Genomic DNA, 14,826 nt, shown 5'->3' on the forward strand with positions numbered 1-14,826 from the left:
CACCGGGGGAGTCTAACAGGGGCAGGCCGTTAACCTTTGACATGAACTCCAGCCAGCTGAAGAGCCGACCTTCCTTTCAAATCTCATGTCCACTTGAGCAAAGATCTACCTACCCATTAGTAGGTAATTATTCTCAGGATTAAACTTCTATTTGATATGTGTGCATATACACTATAAAAATGATTTTTAAAGAGTACATTTAAGCTATGGTGTCTTCCCTCTTCACACGGCAAACACTGCTGCACTGGCCTTTGTGCTGAATCCTGCTACAATAGCTGGCTTCATGCATGCCTTGTGCAACAGATGACAGTTTATGATTAAACCCATGCTGACAGCTGGCTGAATGGCTTAGCAGCAGTGAGGATTTTTGCTCAGGCTCCTGCGAGGGCAGCCAGGCGGGGTCCCACTGTGAATGGATTTATTCCAGTTGCTCTCACTGAGTCCCCACATCAGATTTGCCTCTGTGCAGCAGGGTGCTAGAGCTGAACCTCTCCTGTGTGTGAAAGCCCTCTGCAAACATGGTGAGTACACAACCTCTCTCCATTTTGTGCCACATGGAGCTGTTGACATTTCCTCACTGTCATAAGGTAGCACTCTGTTATATCATGTTTAATTGGAGGCTGACAAATTAGGTATTCAAGATGAATAAATGCAATAAAGTGTCATGTGCCAATATAAGTTTGGAGGAATAGAAATACAGTCATCAAGCCACCTTGAGGTTTGAACCAGTGGTACTTGTTTCTGCAGTGCCCATTCATGCCACAAATGGAGCAGATTAGAGCGTTGCTATGATACCTGTTGATGTCACTGCTCTGTTTCGGGCTCTGGTTGCTCTGCTGGTATATAAGAATGACTGATCAGCTGGACACTGACTGTTCATATGTATGCCATTTTTATTGCACAATTTGGAAGATGTTGTGCAATGTTGACTCTGCAGTTTAGACGTGCAGTCAGGGACATGAAGGCTGAATGAAATCAGTCTAACTTTGAACCCATGTGACTTTGCATCGTGCGTTAAAGGAAAAGAGCAACCACCCTCCCCTCTCCCCACCACCACCACATACCTTTGAACCAGCTAGTTTTGTAAACTAGGAATGCGGCCTCTCATTGTTTCCAGATGGGTTCCTGTGCAACCAATCACAGTTTGTGTTTGTGAAACTGCCCCTCTCAAATCTGCTGCACTGTTCCCTCTGTTCTGTCCTTTCAGGCTGCTAAGGTTCAGGGCCTGAGCGAAGAGGAGAGAGCCCACTTACTCCCTCTGCTACGCAACGCTCAGTGGGTGGAGGTTGTCGGAAGGGATGCTATTTACAAAGAGTTCATTTTCAAAGACTTCAGTCAGGTTCTTGCATCATTGTCTAATATCAATTTTAGACTTGACCAACATAACTAGATTCTGGGCATTTTATATACATGACTGTCTTTTATTTTTTTTTTTTTTCCTCCCTCTCCAGGCTTTTGGTTTCATGTCCAGAGTGGCCCTACAGGCAGAGAAGCTGAACCATCATCCTGAGTGGTTCAATGTCTATAATAAGGTATGAAGGTCCAATAATGATGGGGGGTGTCCAGGTTTGCCTTCAAGGAGGCTGATTCAGCACAACTCATAACACTGCTTAACACAGGTGTACATTAATCTAGTTTGTGTGCTTGGCATCCAGTTTATTAGGTACACCTAATTCAGAACTTTGTGCTAACGGGTTCCTCACTGTTGGTCATTTTCAGCCTGAAGCAGAGGATGCCTGCTCTGTACCGCTTACAGTAGCTGCAGGTCTCTTTATCAGGAGTTTAACCCCTGAATATTTCACTAGTTAAAACCATGCTCACACTGCTGGTTCTGTCAGAAGTGCAGCTGGTTGACTAGAATCAGTATCAGGGCTGTGAAATTGTAATTGAACTCAGGTGTTACTAAAAGCTTGTCTTGTTTAGGCATGAGCCCTAATGACTGACCAGTTTCATGTCAAAATGGTTTTTAATGAACTTGCTATGCTTCCACTTTAGAAACTTGGTATATTGCCTTTTTGTTGAAAGCTTAAGTGACACTTTCCCAAGGTCTTACTTTGTGCTGACGCTTCACCTAATATGATCTTCCAACAAATGGAGACAAGGCTGGATTTCAAACTTTTTTTTTTTTTTTCCCTCCCCCTTTTTTAACCCAGGTCCAGATCACTCTCTCCACGCATGACTGTGGGGGGTTGTCCCAGCGTGACATCTCTTTGGCCACCCTGATTGACCAGGCATCTCTAATGTGAGCAGCATCCCATCGGTCCTGGCAGATAAAAATTTAAGTGCTCTTCGTATTTTTGTGAAATGAGAAGCCTCTAAAGCGTGAATAACTTCCCGTTCACTGTGACTAATGCAGTTGTAGGTGTCAGGCTGCCCAGAGCCTCGTGGGTTTTTTTTTTTTTTTTTTTTAAACGGGGTGGGGATTATGTTGGCAAATTAAGATCATTCCACCGGTACATTAATCTTTCTGTCCCAACCATAGGCCCATTACTGCCAGAGCGCAACGGAACGACGCAGGAGAAGAAATAAAATAATCGCATTGACATAATCTGTCTTGAAACGTCATTAAAGAGTGTCTAATGAATGAGGGCCAATAAACCAATAGTGACATTTGTAAAACAGATAGTTACAGCTTACTGCATATGTAGCTGTAAAAGTTCCCGTATGTAACTTTTTTTTTTGACTGCGGTCAAGTGAGCCCTCATTTTTGAAGTCAACTAGCCGCACGCAGAATTACGTTGCGCTTTTATACCACATAATACGGTTTACTGAAAACACGTCTAACGTTGTACCTGAAGAGGCTGCGATCAATGCTGTTAGTAGTGTTCGTTTATTTGGAGGGGCAAATGTTACAAGCGCCTAATTAGCGCTGTTATATAAGGCTCAAAGTAGCCATGAGGGTGGCACACCTTTGGGTCTGACCTGTAACTCTTCACTGCATGTTTAGAGTCACGTCTCCCTGATCCTAAATATTTTAATGAAACAAAGCAGAACTTGAAGCGTCGGAGGAGAACCCCGATACAAGGATCACAATAATTATTACAGGCTGCATTTATGACTTCAGTGTCTGGGGTTTTGGTCATGTGCGCATGTGGCACAGTAACTTCATTAATGGGTCAGGACCTCACCGTAACTGATTTGTTCTCCTACATCCTACTGTTCAGAAATCCAGCTGTTACACAGATCTCAAGTTTCTATAGCGACCATCTTATTGATAAAATAGCCCTTCTCTGGATGAGTCCTACGCTCCCGCTGCCTCTCTCAAACAGCTGTATCAAGACCAGAGAGTCTCCAACTTACAAATTCACATATTCTACAAATTAAAAGAGGGACAGAGAGAAATGGAGGCGAACCTTTCCACAAAGAGTGGAAAAGGTAAGAGGACATATCCAGTGAGGAGAGCTGTTCTGATGGAGACGAAGCTGTGCACAAACGGCTTTAAGATCTGTACTACAGTCTAATATTTGCGGCTATGCTCACATGCTCCACCCTGCGCGTTAACGTGGGCATGCGCGTAACCGGTGCGCTCTGGTAGTATCACACAGCACTACACCTCTGGACCCAGCATGTGTGTATTGCTTGCTGAGTGTTTTTGAACTGTCATTAAAATTATTTTCTCCATCAAACTGTTTCTTGTTGTAATTAATAAGAAAACTAGAAAATAATCTGAATAGTTCTTATTGAAAGCATCACTGCAGAGCCATCTGCTATAGTCAACTAAGCCAAATCCCTGATGCTGGAAGGACTGCAGGGTCAGCATGAATTCAAAACGCACTATAGCTGCATAATGTCACCAAACTACAAGAATAGAAGCCAGACATATTAAAGATTTATCATGTAAACCTTCAGAGAGTCTGTCGGAGGGTAATCACAGCCAGCTACTACCTATAACTTATTTAGATTCCTCGGACATTCAGTTTGTATTTCTCAAAAGTAATAGGATTAGCCTTTTTTTTTTTCCCCCCCCCGTTGTATCAGCATGGCTTTCCACACCTTGTTACTGGCTGTAGTATTTCAGGACAAATGAATGGACACATGACAGCATGAACTTTGTTAGTGGGATTGTTTCATTAGTCTTTTAACCAGGCACTGGCTACAAGATGGGAAATTCTTGCACATTTAAGACTCTAAATACATTCATCTCTAATCTCTTCAAAAGTTCCCAGTACATAAAAAAAAAAAAGTTGCTGAAAACACAAATGCTCAAAAAAAAAAAAGTCAAATTAAGCAAGTGATGAAAATGCAGTGGTCACACAAATGCTTAAAATTCACTAATCAAGGCTGATGAGCTGTCGCTCACTACAACGCTTCTGTTAAACATGAAAAGTAGAGCATTCCCATTTGTTACACTTCATCGAGGAGAAGTTACATATTGCACAGACATGGAAATAAATTCAAGGAGTTTCAGTGATGTTAGGAAACCATGTGAGATAAAGAGAACAAGGTCATTTTGGTGTTACAGTTTGCATTGTTATCAACCTGTGAGTAACACATCCTGCTGACTAGATATTTACCACAGTACAGTATATCCACAGACAGGGCAAACAGCTGGTTTCTCCCAAAATAATCAAAATAATCTCTCAATCTGTGGATCAGTCACAGTGGAGATGTTCCCTTTCAGTGTATTTAGGGACACTTTAGTGCAGTCTCTCAAATGCCCCAGCACTGTGATGTCTATATTGTAAGAAATGGAAAACTGATACCCCGTTACAATGAATTTCATTGGATGAAATAATGACATTTGCATTGAGTGGAAACTGAGGTAGATTGAATTAGGAAACAAATGATTACAACAAGGTGACACACAGGTGACTTTGAAGACTACAGATTACAGAAATATTACATTTCTGCTACTTTATTATACAAGTAACTGACAAGTAGTTGAAGAACTTTGGACATCACTAGCCTCTTTCAAAATATTAATGCCCCTGTTCTCCCTTATTTAAATTAAAAGACAGTATTAGTGGACATTAATAACATTAAAAGCTCCCACTGTCTGCAATACCAACCACAGCAGATGGGACCACAAATGCAGACTGACAACGAAATGAAGTGCTAACAAATGAGGACTTATATGTTCAGGTTTGCAGATAAACGTCGGTTTCAAGTGATGTACACATTAACCTGATATGTACTTTTTAGACTGCAGTGCTTTTACATTAAAAATGATTATTTTTAGATTGATACATAGTGATGATGATGATAATGTCCCCACCGACACAGGTGTGTACAGCCAGTCCAGAGCAGTACATCAGGTTATAAGCTAGAGGCAGCACAGCGATTTGAACACACTGAGTGATTTCTTTTTTGCAGAGTCATCAAGGACGATGAAGCGGCGATGGCAATGAGCTGAAATGTTCTGGTATTTTAAAAAAAACTGAATGGTTTTGCTGCGTAATCAGTAGACATCATGATAGACATGCATATTAAATTAAAATTGAAATGAACTGTAAAACAAAAACAATAATCACAAACATTTCCTCTACATAATTTAAATCAAAGTCGAGGTTAAAACTCGTTTGGACCCAGCCATGTCTTCCCTGTACCATTTAGGTGCAGTGTTAAAAGCGATTTCCCTCTGGGCTGATTAAAATGACAAAGGCTTGTGCTTCAAAGATCGCTACAAATGTTTCTACATATGGTGCAGGTATGCAAGATAAGGCAACCGCTGAGCGTTAGAAAAATTGGAGCTCTTGGAGGAGGCGAGAGCGTTTCCCTGCATGCAGTGTGTTCGGGCAAGGAGGGCCCATTCCCTTTTCAGTGCGCTTTCCCGTTCCCATTCATGTGGCTGGTGTTTGACTTGAGCACCTCAGTGTTGTAGAGACAGTCCAGGAAACCTCGGGAGATCTCCGTCACCAGGGATCTATCTGGGATGGCCTGGGCCATGCCGTAGATCGCTCCCTGCAAGAGCAGGAACATAAGGGAGGTTACAAACATCCAGACTCATCACCTTCCACAGACACACACAGGTTCTCTCTCAGCTGTGTACTTTCAGATGCAGAAAGCAGCTGCATTAATAAAATGTTCCAGTTAACTGGCAGCACAGATGTAGGTTAGTTTTTTTGGTTTGTGGTTTCAAATCTTTGTGAAGTGGGTGTTTGAGCGTAACTGTAATGCTGGTGAGGTTCTATGGATCCAAAGAACAAACAAAAAACTAATGCAGTAATACACAAAAACACATCAAAATTGAGAAACTGACCTCTTCATCTAAACTGAATTCACCTTAAATCTTTAGCATGATCTGTTCTCAGTGTTATCTACACCGCTGACGAACCTGTCAGGCACAGTGCTGGCTCATCCCACATGGGCGGAGTTTAAAAGTGACACACAAAACATCTGCTTATGTCAACCCAAGTCGATGGTTTATACAGCCAGAAAGAAAAATACCACTTCCCTTCCCAAAATACCCACCGGATGTTAAACAGATGAGAAAGCTAAACATACAGTCCTCATCCTGGTTTGTCTCTCTTGGCTACACTTGCATGCGCTTCAGTCTTCTGTATTCAGTCCGAGGTTGCCTCAGACTGAATACAGAAGTACTGGTGTTTTTGTGTTACTTAAACGTCTTAAAGAACCTGCAGGTTGCTAAATAGTAAATGATGGTTATGTAGATAAGTAAAGCTAACTCACCATTCCCGTAGTTTTCTCTTTGGGGTTCTTCATGATGATGGCGACCTGCTCTTTGACATCGCGAATAAAGTGATCAGCAACCCCCGACTGAGTGTGCAAAACTGTGCAGCAAATGTGGATGCTGTGAAAGCAGAGATTGTGAAGCTGTGAATATTTAGCACACAATATTCATCTCCTGAATTGTTAGCATTTATACCTACCTGGATGGGTACTGCAGTGTGTTCAGATTCCAGCCCTTTGACGTCAGTGCATTAGAAAGACGGAAAATATCAAAATCATCTGAGCCGATTGCCACCACTGACACCACAGGATCCCCAAACACAAACACCCCTTTTATCTTGCGAATTCTGGCAAGCAGAAATAAAATAAATGAACATTAAAGGCGATCATAGATTATGGACTGAAAGTTCTCTTCAAGTGTAACAAATCTCTCTCTTACTCTGTTTTGATCTTGCGAGCTGTGCTGACGATCTTCCTGGTGGCCTCTACGTATCCGTTCTCTCCCATATGCATCATGGTTGCCCAGCAGGCGGCAATGATTCCTCCTGGCCTGGAGCCTGCTATAGAGGGCGAGGCATAGATCCCCCCCTGCCAGTCAGGAGCTACAAAATATTGGTACTGACGGTACTTTTTATCAGAGTAGAGGATCACTGATGAACCTTTGGGGGCGTAGCCATACTAGAGAGAAACGTCACACACACACACACACACACACACACACACACACACACACACACAAGGTGCAGAATTAAAATAAGCATTCCCCTGTACATACCACACATACATAGTGCAACGTCTATTGCCAGGGTTTGTTATTAGATATAATTACTTGTGTGCTAGTGCTTATAGCAGGAATTAAACAAAACAAGAAACGTGTAAGATTAAAAAAGATTTGATCTGAAGGGAACAAACAGCCACACCTTACCTTGTGCGTGTCTGCAGAGATGCTGGTAACACCCTTTACCCTGAAGTCGAATGGGGCGAGTGGGTAACCGGCCTTGGCCATGAAGACAATAAGAAAACCACCCAGACAGGCATCCACATGCAGTGGGATGTTGTAGCGCACAGCCAGCTGCAACACATCACGGGAAAGGGTGAGGGATTTGACTTCCCTGCTTTTGTTTAGAACAGATTTAAAGAAAAAAAAATGGTACATGTCTGACCTTGGCTACTTCCTCAACAGGATCCACGATTCCGTGAGGAAACTGAGGTGCTGAGCAGACAAGCATGGCTGTGTTCTTGCTTATGGCTCTCCTCATGGCCTTGAAAGAGAACAAACAACAGTGGAATAAATAATGCCTGGAAACAGAAGTCAGTTGACACATGCTGTCTACACGTGTTCTCACCTTCACATCTACTTTCATCGTTTTCTTGTCAAGAGGAATGTGAACCAACTTCATCCCAAAATAATGTGCTGCTTTGTCAAAAGCTGCATGGACGCTCACAGGTGCAAGGCTGCAGAAACAAAAGCAGAACCCAAAAATAATTTTATGACGGTCTCTGGCAGGAACAAGCCTTGACATGGCCTCTGTGTCATCTAAAGCTCAACTTACATTTCAGGGTGTTTGATGCCTCGTTCATATGCAATGTCTCTGTATGCCTTGCAGGCCATCAGTATGCTCTCGGTTCCACCTGAGGTGACCTGAAAAAAGGAGAGGTCGAGATAAGTCAAATTTCCATCACTTTCTTTTTTTTTTTTTTAAAAAACAGGTTTTACATTGTTTGGTAAGAGTTGCACAAAAGAAACCTTTGAGATCACCAAGATTTAATAAATTGGACTGGTGGGACAAAGAGGACTTTATTTCCTAAGGTCATTCAATGTGCGTCAATCCTTGCTGCACAGCGTCTACCATACAGTGGCGGCCAGTGCTGTTTTTTTGCTCTGGCCTGCTGGGGACAAGGTGTCCGCACAGCAGATAAGAACAGAGCAGACAAACTTATCGAGAAGGCCGGCTCTGTGGTTGGGTCCGAACTTGAGACAGTCCAGCAGGTGCCGGAGAGAAGACTGCTCTCAAAGCTGAAATCAGTAATGATCAACCCTGCACACCCACTCCGTGCTCTGGAGATTATCAACAGTAGCACCTTAAGTCAAAAACTGATTGCATCAAAGTACAAGTCTGGACTCCTCACCAGGTCCTTTATACCAGCTACTATAAGACTGTTGAATGTTCAATAATAACAACAATACTACTACTACTACTACTACTACTAATAATAATAATTTATCCACATGTATATATTATTAGTTTTATTAGGAATTAATACTGTTTCGCTGTTTGGGACGTGTGGCGTCATATCCCTGTTGAAGCTGCCATAGCAATGTAATTTCCTGCAATGAATTAATAAAGGGTCTATCTATCTATCTATAGTCTGGGCACTGACAACGTTTGTGCTGCTTACGACAGACTGATTTGTGAGAACAATACCTCAATCTCAACAACTTTCACAGGACTGCACAGCACTTCTAAGGACCTGGAGATTAATCACTCCAAAATAAAAATGTTTACAAATGGAGGAAACTTACAATAATTGCTACACCCAAAACTAATAAAAGAACTGGCAGACAAAAGAGACTTGGGTGCCTTGCAGTCACTGCGACAAATTATTTCAATACATTCTACAGGAGGCAAAGGCGGCAGCCAGTGACCGGAAGCTTGGGAGAGCTTGTGTGGTGCGACAAAACACGTACGAGTCAAAAGATGAGAAAATTCTGATTTTGGAAAGACCGAGTCAGAGTCCTGAGCTTCGCCCAGCTGAGATGCTGCGGCCTGTGATAAAGAGGTTAATGTTAAACAACCCTCTTAATCTAGTCTAGTTCAAAGCCTGATAAATATTTTTGGACTGAAACGGTTTTGTAGGATGTATGGTCCAAAAATTTCTCCTAAATCATTTGTAACTTTGAAGACCTTACTTTTTTTTTTTTTTGGCCTGGACTCGATGGGATTACTCAGTGTTCAATAAAAATATGAAAACATACAACTGCTTATATGCCATTACTGTGACATAGTAACTGATTACTGTATGGTGACTTACTGTGCCACAGGAGTTAGGTCCACCGTGGAAGAGTGTGCAGGTCATTCTGACAATCTCTGCTTCCATCTTCCTTACGCCAGGAAAAATGTCTGGGTGGAGTGGATTGCTCCATGCAAAATCTCCATACACCTTAAAAAAAAAAAAAAAGGATAAATAAATGAATGTCAAAACAAGTATAGTGCTGCATAAACTGCAAACCCCCAAATCAGGGTGATATTTATGTCACTGAAAGGGCTGACCAGGAACTGAAATAAAAAAAAAAAAAAATAATATTAACTAAGGCCCTGCAACAGGTTGGCGACCTGTTCAGGGTGTACCCTGCCTCTCGCCCTATGACAGCTGGGATAGGCTCCAGCCCCCCTGCAACCCTTAACAGGATGTGCGGAAGCGAATGGATGGATGGATGGATATTAACTAAGTTCTGCTTATTGTAACTACCTCCAAAATGTATTGAAGCTTGACCTTGATATTAAGGCTTGGAATGCCAAAGTCTACAAATGTATACAAAGATGCATACCTTCACCAGGAGTTTGGTCAGTGATGCATCACCCCAGTACACTGCTCCAGAAACACAGCCTTTCTCCCACTTTACCTCATCTGCAATGAAACATTGTCTCTTCATAAATCACCACGTTTCTCAAAGACATATCTTTCAAAAGGGGGAAAAAAAAAGATAAGGCCACAAGTTTTCTTATCAGTAATGAAGGTTAGAAATACTCTACAGTAAATCAGTGAGACTGATAAAGAAACAGGAATCTCAGGGTTGAATGACGACTTACTCAGGGTGTCATACTCTCTGATTTTGTCCATTACTTGGCTCTGAGTGAGACCTTTAGAGGGCAGCTCTGTAGTGTAACTCATCCCCTCCTTCAGGGTACACATACTAGCAGACATGTCATCCAAAGCCTTGTTCAGCTTGCTCTGAATCTGATACAAAGATAGGACAGAGTTACTTTACAGGCAAAAACAGTACAAACAGCAGTAAAGTAACACAATACCCTAAAATGGACATAGGAGAAGTAACAAAGTAGCTGACTGAACAGAAGTAACCACATGTTATCACCAGAGCATCATCTTAATTGTGCCAAAGGTCTGTCATCCTCCCCTCCCCCTCCATGTCTTAGATATGCAGTCATCCAAGAGTGACTCATAATAACCCCAGAAAACAGGCAGTGCACACTAGTTGGGGGAAAAAGGAAGAGATTTACCACTGATACTTACTGCCCCGCCAACGAAGGGTATTTTTCTGATGAGTCTAAAGCCCTGCTTCTTGATTCTTGATGTCAGACCTATTAGCCAGAAAACACAAGGCAGCAGCTGTGGTGAAATGTTGGCATGCATGCAACCACAAATATTAAACAGCTGACTGTGACCTATAATCACAGTCACGAGGCCTTTACATTCTGCTGGCGAACAAATTAAAGAGCTAGATTTTCTCCAAAAAAAACCACGCTCTGACCTTTCACTCTCCAAGAGCTGAAGATGGCTGGCTGCGATCTACTTGCTGAAGAATTTCAGCACCGACTGACTGACAGATTTAGAAAGTCTTGACAAATGAAGGCTTTTCGCAGTCATGCCACATTTCTACATGGTATGCAGTACATTAGCAGCAGATGGTTAGTTGATTACATGAGTTATCTCTGACTGAGACTCTAGCAGGCCTACTTTGGACCCAAGCTTTACGTGTGAAAGATTACTTTCTTGCTGGAATAGGAAGCCTTTGACCCATAGTGCTCCCAGTGTGGTGATGACTGTCGCGCCGATGATCTGCCACGGCTCCAGGTCGGCGCAATGTGAGTTGACCTGCCGGCGGCCCTCCTCCAAGTACAGCAGCACCATCTCCTTATACACCTCCAAGGCACTCTGGACATGAAGACACACAATATGCATTACAATGTGTTATAGCAGAGCAACCACTAGTTTTTCTTTTCTGTTGGATTTACAGCAGGGTCAAACTATTCATACAACCCTGCTTATGTTTTTGGTGATACAAATCTCTTACATGACTATGGTGATATGGGGAAGTTACGGCTGCGTGCCATCTATTGAGAAAGTTAGACACCGTTTGACGCAATAACAACTGTTTTACTGCAAAATGAGGCAACAGTTCAAATTTAGCTATTTTAATGAGAATGTTTTGAAACGTAACACGTGATTTGTGAGGCGCAGATGTACAGATCACAAATAAAATTCAGGTCAAGCTCCAAAGCCAGTGACTGACAACACATGCAGTTACTTTAAAGGAAAATAACTCATCTTTCAACTACAAGTACTTACTTTTGAAGACATTGTCAGGCCTATAGAGTAATTATCCCACACACACACACACTTAAAAACACTGTCAGCACTTTCCCTCCCTGTCAGGTGAAGAAACAGTCAGCACTCAGTTGGCAGGGTGAAAGTGAGAGAATGCTTTCAGGTAACTCTAGGTCTGTAAACAGACTCCGCCCACAACCGACAACACATCCAATCCACCAAAGATTAAGTCAGGATTAGACAGACAGGAAAGACAGAGATACGAATTTATGTTGACGTATAATTTATATCTACTTCAAAGCCTGATTGCCAATGAATACTATTCTGTCAGTCCAAATCTGAATGCATGAGAAGATCTAGCTGAGCCTTAATCACAGTGAAATGCCTGTCAATGCAATTGCATAAGTGCAGAAAAATTATCTTTCCATTATCTTCCTCAAATAGTGTTTTTTACAACACAATAGCAGGCAGTTTGATTGCCAAGACCTGCCACCTCAGCCACAATCAGATTCAGAAAGCTTAAGGTTCAGCAACAGTATCTTAACTGATCACAGTCTGTCAGATATAAACACAGCAAAACAGCACAATGAGGCAAGCCCTCCTAGTGCGACGGAAATGCAGTTTATTGTGTCTGAAAGTTCATTCAGTGAATGAGCTCCCAAAGAAAGGTGTTTTTTTTTTTTTAATCTTCATTAAATCTTTAGTCTAGGCTTGTTAGTGAGCCACGGGAGTCCTACCCCCTGACCGGGCAGCAGCTGCCGTACCTGCCTGTTTGGACAGCCTGTTCTCATACAGGTTTAGCAAGCTCAGCTGACTGAAGCAACAGAAAATAAGCCACTAACATATGTTAAACGGGAACCTTGACTTGAGTTTTCATGGCAGGTATACTACATAGTACAAAACCCATACTTGATCACTGCCACACATCTGTCATCAACAAAAATAAAAAAGATTAGATGGGTATAATCAAGGATCACTGCAATTTTGAGTCTGCATTTCAGCTTCAGATCCACCCACACACTTCCAAGCCATTCAGCCCTATCTTTGCCTCAGGAAAACTTACACCAAGTTCACACAAAGCCTCTTGTACCACTTTTGTGCTACTCATTGTTGAGCAGTGGACACCCATTCCTTTGCTTAGCCTCCCCCACCCCATAAAACATTTGACTATTCTTTTAATGAGACCTTTTGTTGATTCAAAGGGGAGGTCATGTTCTCATGGAAATACACTGGGCTGGCTGCTCCTGGATACATCAAGGAAAAAGCAGGCAGCTTACACAACATCAACAAGGCTCAAAGAGATATCTTTGAAGGGGGGAATAATTACAGCTGTGGAGTCTGGAAATTTTCGTTTAACCCTCTACAAAGCCTTGGGACTGCCACAGCATCAAAATTACATTTAGCCCAACAATAAAACTATGCTTTTTTTTCTCCTTTCTCACCCCTGAGATGACCTGAAGGAGTTTTCAGACAGTGACAGTAAATGCTGCACGGACAGCAAATCTGTGTCAGACCAGCTGCCATCTAGTGCTGAGTCTTTTGTCTGCCTCTGATGACTTGTATTAGAAAAAAAGAAAAAAAAAAAACCCTGCTTGCACAACCTTAAACAGCTCTCTCGTGGGACTACTAAGAGTGGTGCTTTGTTTAAACTTCCTGCAGGTTTATGCTGAACAGGATTTCTACTTTTAAACAGGTGGGGGTCCACAATAAACAATAGTGAAGGAGCCATAAACCACATAAAGAAGACAGACCTTATAAAAGCGTACCATGAACGCGCAGTTACATCTTTTATACCAGACGTGTATTGATGACTGCAATATAAAGGGGCCAAAGTATCGATGGAGGTTAAAACAAGCATGTGTCTGTAACACGAAGCTCACAAGAGTGACCGCTGTTTGTGGACTCGGAGCATCCCTCACAGCAAAACGAAGTCGGGCCATTAGGCCACTTCACTACTGATAAACAAGTCTTTGCACCTTGAAGCGTCCTGAAGCTGCGCTGTCATTGTCCCGTCCGCCAGTCCGCTTGTAACGTGAGAAGATGAGAAGAAAGCGAAGAGACACCTACCCAGTAATCCATGTTCTCAAGGCGAACTGCCACCGAAAGTTTCCCTTTTCTTTTTCTAAGTCCGCTCCTCGGGAAAGTCACCTCCTGCAGCCCTGTTTTGAGTGTTCTCCTCTCATCTACATGCTACTACCAAACACAGCAGCAAGCTAACCCCAGTCTGAGGAACTAACGAACGGGATCGGGTATAACTGCGCGCGGTCTGCGCATGTGTAGATTTGACGACGCTGCACCGCTGTGAGAGCCCGCAGTCCACGCCGCACCGCGTACTTCGTAGATCTTCCCTCGGAGCCGCAGGACCGACGCACGTTTTCACGCCCGCAGCTGGGTGCGTTGTGTTGCATTCAGAGGCTCTTCGTAAAAGCCATTTACTGTCATGTTTTTTTTTTTTTAAAGCTTTATTAGACAAAAATGTACAAATCAAAAAATTAAATATCAAACTATTAACTTAACTATTAAGATCTTACACAACTTCAAATAGAACCTATCAGCAAAAGTAACAAATAACCACAGAACAGAAAGAAACAAAAGCATACACTCACAGAGATAAAACCAAAGGGGAAAAAAGAAAAAAACACAGCAAGGGGTGCACAATATATCATTCATTCAGTATCAGTATCATTCATAAACAACTACTGTCATGTGAATCCAACAATGCCATGGCAACCACCATATTTGTTGAGTCAGTAACCTTTACCCCGGAAATGTTTGATGACCAGACCGTAAAATCCAGTTTTGTAATAAATCTGATCTATTTTATATATATATATATATATATATATATATATATATATATATATATATATATATATATATATATATATATATATATATATATATATA

At 42.1% G+C, this 14,826-nt stretch overlaps 2 protein-coding genes across 3 annotated transcripts; one reads left to right on the forward strand and one right to left on the reverse strand.

Moving 5' to 3' along the window:
- The first annotated feature begins 365 nt into the window (after positions 1 to 365).
- Positions 366 to 3,621, forward strand: pcbd1 (pterin-4 alpha-carbinolamine dehydratase/dimerization cofactor of hepatocyte nuclear factor 1 alpha). The gene is made up of 4 exons (XM_030747840.1): positions 366 to 521; positions 1,208 to 1,339; positions 1,452 to 1,532; positions 2,154 to 3,621. The coding sequence occupies exons 1-4, from the start codon at positions 519 to 521 to the stop codon at positions 2,244 to 2,246; spliced, it is 309 nt and encodes a 102-aa protein (XP_030603700.1). The 5' UTR covers positions 366 to 518; the 3' UTR covers positions 2,247 to 3,621.
- A 425-nt stretch (positions 3,622 to 4,046) lies between these two features.
- sgpl1 (sphingosine-1-phosphate lyase 1) lies at positions 4,047 to 14,188 on the reverse strand. Of its 2 annotated transcripts, none has more exons than XM_030748496.1 (14): positions 13,987 to 14,188; positions 11,361 to 11,526; positions 10,885 to 10,952; positions 10,443 to 10,590; positions 10,181 to 10,260; positions 9,664 to 9,792; positions 8,184 to 8,272; positions 7,977 to 8,085; positions 7,794 to 7,892; positions 7,556 to 7,702; positions 7,070 to 7,308; positions 6,831 to 6,977; positions 6,631 to 6,751; positions 4,047 to 5,901 (listed from the first exon to the last, which is right to left on the reverse strand). In XM_030748496.1, the coding sequence occupies exons 1-14, from the start codon at positions 13,996 to 13,998 to the stop codon at positions 5,758 to 5,760; spliced, it is 1,698 nt and encodes a 565-aa protein (XP_030604356.1). In that variant the 5' UTR covers positions 13,999 to 14,188; the 3' UTR covers positions 4,047 to 5,757. The 2 variants fall into 2 exon arrangements, with proteins under 2 accessions (XP_030604356.1, XP_030604357.1); XM_030748497.1 differs by lacking the exon at positions 13,987 to 14,188 and adding an exon at positions 11,941 to 12,052.
- Positions 14,189 to 14,826: the final 638 nt, after the last annotated feature.

The sequence above is a fragment of the Archocentrus centrarchus genome, chromosome 15 (genome assembly GCF_007364275.1).
Source record: "Archocentrus centrarchus isolate MPI-CPG fArcCen1 chromosome 15, fArcCen1, whole genome shotgun sequence".
Taxonomy (NCBI): domain Eukaryota; kingdom Metazoa; phylum Chordata; class Actinopteri; order Cichliformes; family Cichlidae; genus Archocentrus; species Archocentrus centrarchus.